General features: G+C 34.5%; 1 protein-coding gene across 1 annotated transcript; it reads left to right on the top strand.

The window, feature by feature from the left end:
• The first annotated feature begins 3102 nt into the window (after positions 1–3102).
• On the top strand, positions 3103–7514 carry LOC104216221 (protein PTST homolog 2, chloroplastic-like). Its single transcript, XM_009766225.2, has 8 exons — positions 3103–3813; positions 4259–4428; positions 4671–4829; positions 4898–5115; positions 5662–5807; positions 5893–6040; positions 6971–7039; positions 7122–7514. The coding sequence occupies exons 1-8, from the start codon at positions 3248–3250 to the stop codon at positions 7215–7217; spliced, it is 1572 nt and encodes a 523-aa protein (XP_009764527.1). The 5' UTR covers positions 3103–3247; the 3' UTR covers positions 7218–7514.
• Positions 7515–9178: the final 1664 nt, after the last annotated feature.

Genomic DNA, 9178 nt, shown 5'->3' on the forward strand with positions numbered 1-9178 from the left:
CTTATAAGCTGAAATTTGATAAGTTGGGGGAGACCAACTTATGGCTTTTGGCTTATAAGCACTAAACTTATAAGCACTTTTAATTTTACCAAAAGCGTAGATAAGCCAAAAAGTGCTTATAAGTCAGTTTGACCAGTTTATAAGCTTAGCCAAACACCCTCTTAGAGCCCATTTGGCTTAGCTGATTTAGAATAGCTGATAAGCATTAGGTGCTGAAAAGCACTTTTAAGTGCTGAAACTGATTTAAAAAATAAGCAGTTACGTGTTTGGATAGAAATGCTGAAATTAATAATAAGTAGTTGAAGAACTGAGTATACAAAGATTTTAATATTTTAGGGATAAAATAGTAAATATTCTGGTCAAACTTAAAGTGCTTATAAGCTGAAATTTGATAAGTTGGGGGGGATCAACTTATGACTTTCGGCTTATTTTTGGCTTATAAGCACTTAACTTATAAGCAATTTTAATTTTACCAAATACGTAGATAAGCCAAAAAGTGCTTATAAGTTTGACCAGCTTATAAGCTTAGCCAAACACCCTCTTATAGACTGTTTGGCCAAGCTTCTCAGGAGGCCAAAAGTGTTTTTTTTTTTCTTTTTCCAAAAGCACTTTTTTCCTAACTTGAGGTGTTTGGCCAAGCTTATTTGGGAAAAAAAGTGCTTTTGGAAAGAAGCAGAAGCAGTTTCAGAGAAGCAGAAAAAAATAGCTTCTTTCCAAAAGTAGAAGCAGAAGCAGTTTTGGCTTTTCTTCTTACCTAAAATACCCTTAACAAAATATAGTATATACCAAAATAACCCTTAAACCTAATACTTATAATATTAATTTATAAATATTTCTTCTTATTTTTAGGAAAACTTTCTAATATATAGTGACTTTAAGGGTGAATGCTTTTATATTTGTTGAAGGAATTTTAATATATTTAACTTATATTAAAAGAATTAAGTATTTTTTAATTTTATTTTCATATTTTACTTAAATAAAATGATTTTTTTAATTATTGCATGTAATAACAAAATTTTGAAATTATTTATTTACTTATAATATTAATTATTAAGTAAATCTATTCATGTCCTTATTCGTAATTTGACACTTAAAAGCACTTTCTAAAAAGCTTGGTCAAACACAAATTATTTTTCATAAGTGCTTTTCAGACTGATTAGCCAAACACAAACTGCTTCTTTCCAAAAATACTTTTTTCAAAAGCACTTTTGAAAAAAGCACTTCCCAAAATAAGCCGATTTCTCCAACTTAGCCAAACAGGCTATTAATCTATATGAAATGAGGAAATCGTTATCGAAATGTTAAAAGGTAAAAGTCATTTAATTATCATGGATTACAATATATTATTTTTCCGTAACTAAACTTACATAACAAATTCATGGAAAAATTATATCTCGCATAAAATAAGTACATATATTCCGCATAACTAGGAGTGCACATCGAGCAGATCGGAAGGATATTTATGTTAACGATTTGACTTATCAGTTATCGATTTTTAAATATAATAACCCGCTAGCCATCCAATAAAGCATCGGATGGATTGGTATCGGATATGATTTATCGGATAAGTCAAATAGACAAATTAAAAAAAAATTGAGGATTAAAGATAAGAAAAAATTTGGAGTAAAGCATTACATCTGCTCGGTGCTCGCCTCTCTCTAGTCGAACATTTATATAATCCAGTTGGTTTTAGCAATACTGCGAATAACAACTTTATATACAGGGAGAAATATATATAGGTTTCTCAATCTCAATAGACAATTATTATAAAATAAAGCTCTTTTTTCTCTTAGATGGCAATGGTGATCAACATCTTTTCTTGATCGTATAGTTCAAGATTGTGGCTTAAACATATGCACTCTACATCTTCTACTTACCAGATCATGATAGCAAACAAAAAGATGATGTACAGTGACAACACAATATACATATCTTGTTCTATGAAGGCTTAGGCTTAATCGCCACCACTCTGTTACTCTAAATTGATAATATCGATAGCCTGATTAAGAAGAATAATCATATGTTGTTGTGATATCCAAGGTTTACTCTCTAGCATGACTTTAATTATTGCTTTATATATATAGGGGTAAAAAGTGTAAATATAAAAATTTTTAACGGGTTAACGGTTTGTCCAATAAGGAAATTAAATAATCTACCAAACCATTAAGCCATTAATTATAAAATTTTAATTCGTTCACCAACCATTACCACGATAACCTGATGCCAATAAGTCATTAAGTCATTTTTGCGATTCGATTAACGGTTACCGTTCGATTTTGAACAGCTCTACGCATTAATTCTAGTATTATTTAATACTGCCAACCGAACTCTGCATAAGACTTTGAATAAACTATTTTTCTCAACCAACCAAATACTGCATAAGTTATGCATGGACTATTTTTTCTAATACATCTATTTATTTTATTTGAAATTATTTTTCAATCCTTCCAACTATACGACCCCTCACGCAATAAATAAATGGAGCATATTTTAGTGTTCCAAGACACTCAAATCATGAAAAAAAATTTCTTTCTTGAACCAGCTAAACTTAGGGCAAGATACAAAATTGATCAGTTGAAAGTTGAAACTTATTACATTTGCTACGTGAAAAGTATATAAAATAGGTATATTTTTTAATATAATACACATAAGTAAAAAAATATAAATTTTATGGATTATTGTTTTTTTAAAGCTGCTAAAAATATATATTTATCTTCAACTTACCTACAAAAAAAAGGTATGAACCGATAGCAATTTCTATAAAAATAACACTATATGAATGTAAATAGAAACCAAAGGCCACAGACGGATATGTCAGAGTTTCCATTTTAAGTAACAAGTTTCCTTCTCCGCCATTTACCCCCCAAAGGATACACAAAACCCAAATCTTGAAAATACTGAAATACGTAATTGAAAATGCTCACAGCTCAGATATGCTCGTGGGAAAGTGTGTAGAATAATTTTTTTTGTATACATACACATTCGATACCTATAAAGTCTAATACTTTATGAAACCTATGAAAGATTTTTTAGCTTTACACAAATGAAATACTGGTAGTTCAGTAAACAGTTATCAGCTCTCAAATTGTACTGCATTGTTCGTTTCTTCATTCACTTTCTTTTCCCTTCACTTTTCGTGCTTCTGGCGCTCATTCTTTCTTCTTCCTTTTCTCTCTTTTTTGTTGTTTTGCTGTACTGGGAATTGTTTCTTCAGAGTTGCTTGCAGTCTGTTCGACGAAATGCCTGAATGACACCCTTAACAAGACCTCATTGTTTCAACTCCTTGTTGAGTACCCCTGCTACTACCTCCTGTAAAGTCGTTTTACTAAACTCAAGAAAAAGACTTCATTTCCATAGAAAATCAGGGGGTTTTGACCTTGTTTTGGGTAATAAAATGTGTTCTTTGAAGTTTCTTGAACTAAGGAGGGAAAATGCTAAGCACAGTGTGTTTCGTTGTTGCTGCGAAAAAGGGTCGGAGGGTGAAACAGATTTGGAGTTAGAAGCGGAGATTTTGGCCTTCATGGAAAAGTCTGAGAACCCAAATGCATTTCCTACAAAGAAAGATTTGGAAAAAGCGGGAAGAGTTGATTTATTGGAGGCTATAAAGAAGAGGGGTGGGTGGTATTCTTTTGGTTGGGACACAGAAAATGTTCATGAATCTGAGACTGAAGAAATGGATTTTGATATTGAGGAATTTAGAAAAAGAGTTGAGAAATATCAAGAAAGTGATTCATTAAGAGGGAATGAAGATTTTGGTTTTGATTCTTCAATTGGGAATTCTTCTCAGCCAGCTTCCTCCTCTGGTAGATCACTGTGAGTTTCCTCCTTGTAAAATGCTCTTTTGCCTATCTGTTTATCTTGGTTCCTCCCTTTTGTCTATTTGTTTATCTCAGTTACTCTCTTTCGTCTATTTGTTTATCTTGGTTACTCGCTTTCCTGTATTTGTTTATCTTGGTTACTCTCTTTCGTCTATTTGTTTATCTTGGCTCCTGTTGAAAAAGAATGGTGTTACATTTTGTTATTTATCGAAAATCTTTTACTTGAGTCAAAAATAGAAGTTAAAAGAAGGAATCTTTTTTGTTTCTAAGTATTTATAGTAAATCTAGTACTCGAGCCAAAACTAGAAGTTAGAAGAAGGATTCCTTGTTTCTAAGTGTTTATTGTGATTCAATTTATTTGCCATTTGTTACAGATTCTGTTGAATTTATGTGAAAAGTTGTAAAATATACAATCTTTATTTCCTCTGTCTTTGCATCAGAGAAGCTGCAGTTGAGTTTGAGGAAGATAGTGGGATTGAAGGGATATTGAACCGACTAGAGTATGAGAGGATCTTATCTCTTGGTATTACTACGGGCAAATATGGGTATGGATCTAATTGTTCAATTAGGAATAGCTTGGATGGTGGAAGCTCTGGAACCACTACTACGGGTAGGGTCTTTTCTCCCCATTTTAGTCTCCCCAATAAACCTGTTCTAATCTGTTTTTTTACCCTTTTGAATGCTGTTTAATCATCAAGGCCTTTTGTGCACCATGTTTTTACAGTTGTAGTGATAATTGAAACCTTAAACCTTTGGCTTAAATGTTAAACTGAAAAATGTATAAGTTAGTGAATTGTCTTTATACAATTGGAAACTAAAACATGAAATGCCATGCTTGTTACATTGTAAAAGACAGGACTGACCCGGGGAAAAATGGAAGCCTCAAATCAGGTAGCCCCAAGAAAGGCAGTTTAAGTGATTCAGGAGGGCAGCTTAACCACGAATTCACGCCAGATATGTGGAGAACATGGAGCATGCAACGTGCAGATCCTCAGGGCACAGAGTTTGAAGGTATTCACTTCCTGGAATCTAATCATGTTCATAGTTTGTAGCCTCAATTTGACTCCCCCTATGTACAGCTGGTGATATTAGCTTTGGTAAGACACCAGATGGAGGTAAAAGTGAATCTTCAAGAGAAGGTCTATTAACCATCACAGAGAATAGTTATGAAGCTTTGGAGAGATGGAAAAATGACAACCATAATGACATAAGACCTCGTCTTCGGCGTTTAGAGCTTGAGCTATCCTCGACCCTTCGCTCCCTGAGATCCAAGAGCCAGGAGTTCAGTTCAAAGGAGGTATAGTCACGTCTTTCTTTTAGTCATGCATCATGGTCTTGCTTTTCCTACTATGATATGCTTTCATGTCATGTTTTGTACTATGTAGCATGAGGGATTTAACTGGTTTTGGTAATCTAATGCAATTCTTCCACTCAAATCATTGATGTTGCTTAACGCTGTTAAATATGTTTGTATCTGCTTAGCTCTTGATCTGCCTCGAGAAATTAATTAGAAGACTTCTCAGGACGTGATGTTATTCTTTCATTAAACTAAATTAATATTCAACATTGTATATGTTCTGAATAAATTTCCTCCTACCCGAGATTCTCCTGGGGATTTAAACTCAATAACCTGATAGTGCTTCCTAGTACTCCCAGATCTTCACCCAAAGAATGAAAAATGACCTAAGAGCAAATTTTTTGGTTCGGCTGCCACCACTTATGGAGAAAAGGCTTTGAATTTCCAAAATATATGCATTTGACAATTTCAAAAGAAGTTTTATTGTCTCTTTGTATTTTGGAGAGGTGATGCTTGTATTGCTCTGAAGAAATTTTGCTTTCTCAGGTTCTTGGCAGATCCATTAGTGATTTGGAGAACCTTTCTGATGCACGGGAGTTCCAGGAGAATGAGGTCATAAATGCTCAGAAGAGATTGCGGTCCATACGTGCAAAACTTGCCATACTTGAGGGGAAAATGGCGTTAGCATTGATGTCTGCATCATTTCTCATTTGTTTATAATTCACTTTATGATAGATACCTTTACCAAAACTGAGTTCCCCTACCATACTTTTTCAGTGATGCGGATAAGGTGTTGGAAGAGAAGAAAAAGAGAATTGATGGTGCTAGTAAAGCTTTACAGCTTCTTCGTACTACTCGGATTGTTTGGCATAACTCTGCCTCAGAGGTTCTTCTAACAGGCTCATTTGATGGATGGACAACTCAGGTTTGATCTTTGCTTCCCCATATGTGATAAGAAATAAGAGGCAATATTGTGATGCTTTTTTTTAAAAAAAAAAATTGTTGGTGTTAAGACGATCTTTTCGCATAATTTAATTTAGAAGCGTCACCAAGAAAGTTAACATGTATTACTTGAATTTAAGATGAAAGCAGAGTTATCACAACTTAGTTATGTCAGGATAGAAGTTTCTGGCTCGACCTAAATTGCATGATGCCAAAGAGTCTTGTTTTTTGCCTTTTTATGTGTTGTTTAAGTCCTAGTTTGCTTTTTTTTTTTCTTTGTGGGGTTTTGTGGGGGGTGGGGGTGGGGGGGGGGGTTGGCCAAAAGATAGAACAGGATTACTACCCAAGGTTCCTGTCAGGATCAGATTACAAAGTGCTACTGAGGTGAAAAATTCAGAAGCTGAACTGCACTTTTTCATACTTCTGGAAATATGAGATGACAACGTACTAAGTGATGACACATTTTTTTTATGACAGAGAAATTCGTCTGCGGCCAACCCTTAAAACCAACACAAAACCTTCGAAACTCAGGGATAATTAGTCCGACTCTCTACCCTTCTCCACTTGAATACCATGCTTAGTTGGCATGGTGCAGGGCTCAAACTTGTGACGTAAGTCACAAGTCCCTCTACCTACTAAGTGATAACACTTGTTATCCATAAATCGGTTTCAGTGAGGATAGAAATTATATAGCAATATTGATGTACGTGAGCGAAAAGGTTGTCTGTTTAACAGTATAATGCTTTTTATTTTTAATTATTTTGTGTCTCCTAATGATGAAACTCTGCAGTTCTATAAACCCCCTTTCACCAAAAATCAAGAAACTTTGTAGTTACAGCTTCAATGGGCTTCTTGTCCTTAGTATAGAATGATATGTGTGGTTAGTAGAGTAATAGCTGTATTGAATTTGCAGAGGAAGATGGAGAAATCGCACACTGGTATTTTTTCTGTAAGCCTAAAGTTGTATCCAGGCAGATATGAGGTTTGTATAATCCCTTGTAACGCCTTAGTATTCAATATTACAATATGTTCTGAAGTAGTGGGATCTCATTCTTTTGGTGCAGATCAAATTCATTGTTGATGGCATATGGAAGGTTGATCCTTTGTGGCCCGTTGTTCACAACGATGGTAATGAAAATAATCTTCTCATTGTCACCTAACAGCAGGTCGCCGAAAAGTTACTGTAAGAACTGAAAGATTATTAACTGATCCTACGTGGTTAAGGGACTGATGTAGTATTGCTGTCTTGTAAGTACTCCAAGTAGCGATTGTCTTAGCTCAAAAATATGATCATATAATAGGTTGCATACTAGAATTTTGTAGTTTCCTGTCATTCTTTGACGCCTAACTAGTACAGATACAGCATTTGTTTCTTGGCGGTGTAAGGCAAACATGTGTTCCAAAGATCTGAGCTGATTTGGCCTATTCTTTTAAAGAAATTGATATTCTTTTGTGTATAGTGTGTGCCCGTCTATTTACTAGTTTAAATTTTGCTGGCTTGTTTGATATGCCGCTGATGTTTAAAGGATGGGATATGGTAATCTTTCTCCTATCCGAACTGAAGGTTTAGGTACCCCACATAGAAGAAATAGCATGAGAGTTTATTACTAGAAGACACAAATGTGTGTGGTTGTGATAGTTACTCTGTTGGTAAAATACACAAACCGAACAAAGGAAGTATTAAGTGCTATTAATTGTTCCCTAGTGCCATGTAGTAATTAAACGAATAAACATAAGGGCTAGAATCTTTATGCAATACTGTACTTGTAATTTTTAGGGGCTGTTTGGTTCAAAGGCAAGTAATGCAGGGCAGAACTTATTTCTTATAGGATGTTTGATACTAATCTGTCCTTCGAAATTTTTCAAGAAAGACGATATAACTTTGAAGAGCGAGGGCATTTTTTGTCATTGTCAGTTATTAATTAGGCGTATTCATGTTTTCAGTTTAGATCAATTTTCCCCTTAAAAAGAAACCAAACCAATTAATATTATAAAACAATAAAAGAAGAAGAGTATTGCAGAGAAAAGTAGGGAGAGAGAATTCTTATTGCATTGAGATCAATTACAATGGAATAGAACCCTTCTATTTATAGGGAAAGAGTGACTTGGCCACCAAGTAAAATCCCTAGAATCTCTCTAGAAGATAGACATTCACCATAAATAAAATTCTATTTATAACACTCCCCATGAATGTCTATTCAACAGATAATGTGCATCGTTAAAATCTTAACTAAAATAAAACCCAGTGAAAAAAAATTCTAGAAAAGAAAAAAGAGTACACATATATAACAATACGCCTTTTGGTTGCCTCGTTAAGAACCTTGCAAGGAAAACCCAGTGGGACAAAACCTTATAAGAGAAAAAGAGTGCAACGTGCATTAACTCCCCCTGATGAAAGCGTCAATTCACATCCTTGAGCCTTTGCATCCCAATCTTGTACACTAGCTTCTTGAAGGTTGGCGTTGGTAGAGATTTGATGAACAAATCAGCTATATTATCACTTGAACAAATTTGTTGCACATTAATATCACCATTCTTTTGAAGATCATGTGTGAAAAATAATTTTGGTGAAATGTGTTTTGTCCTATCTCCTTTTATGAATCCTCCATTCAATTGGGCTATGCATGCTGCATTATCTTCATACAAAATCGTGGGTAGTTTGTCACACTTCAAACTACATTTGTCTCGAATAAGATGTATTGTAGACCTCAACCACACACATTCTCGACTTGCTTTATGAATAGCAATGATCTCAATATGATTAGATGAAGTAGCCACAATTGATTGCTTAGTCGATCACCAAGATATGACAATGCCTCCACAGATAAACACATAACCTGTTTGAGACTGAGCCTTGTGTAGGTCAGATAAATACCCAACATCGGCATAACCAACAAGATCAGGACTGTAATTATTGCCATAAAATAAGCCCATATCGATAGTTCCTTTTAGATACCGTAATATGTGTTTGATTCCATTCCAATGTTTCCTTGTAGGAGTAGAGCTATATCTTGCTAAGACATTAACTGAAAAAGTTATGTCATGCCTTGTAGTGTTAGCAAGATACATTAGTGCACCAATTGCACTAAGATCTGGTACTTCAGGACCAAGTAGCTCTTCA

Source organism: Nicotiana sylvestris, chromosome 10 (genome assembly GCF_000393655.2).
Source record: "Nicotiana sylvestris chromosome 10, ASM39365v2, whole genome shotgun sequence".
Classification (NCBI taxonomy): Eukaryota; Viridiplantae; Streptophyta; class Magnoliopsida; order Solanales; family Solanaceae; genus Nicotiana; species Nicotiana sylvestris.

Excerpts from the sequence above, each read along its gene's own strand:
- LOC104216221 (XM_009766225.2), top strand. The coding sequence starts at position 3,248 with ATGACACCCTTAACAAGACCTCATTGTTTCAACTCCTTGTTGAGTACC. Across the intron at positions 4,830-4,897 it reads TCAGGGCACAGAGTTTGAAG|CTGGTGATATTAGCTTTGGT; the intron begins GTATTCACTTCC and ends CCCTATGTACAG. Across the intron at positions 6,041-6,970 it reads TTGATGGATGGACAACTCAG|AGGAAGATGGAGAAATCGCA; the intron begins GTTTGATCTTTG and ends TTGAATTTGCAG.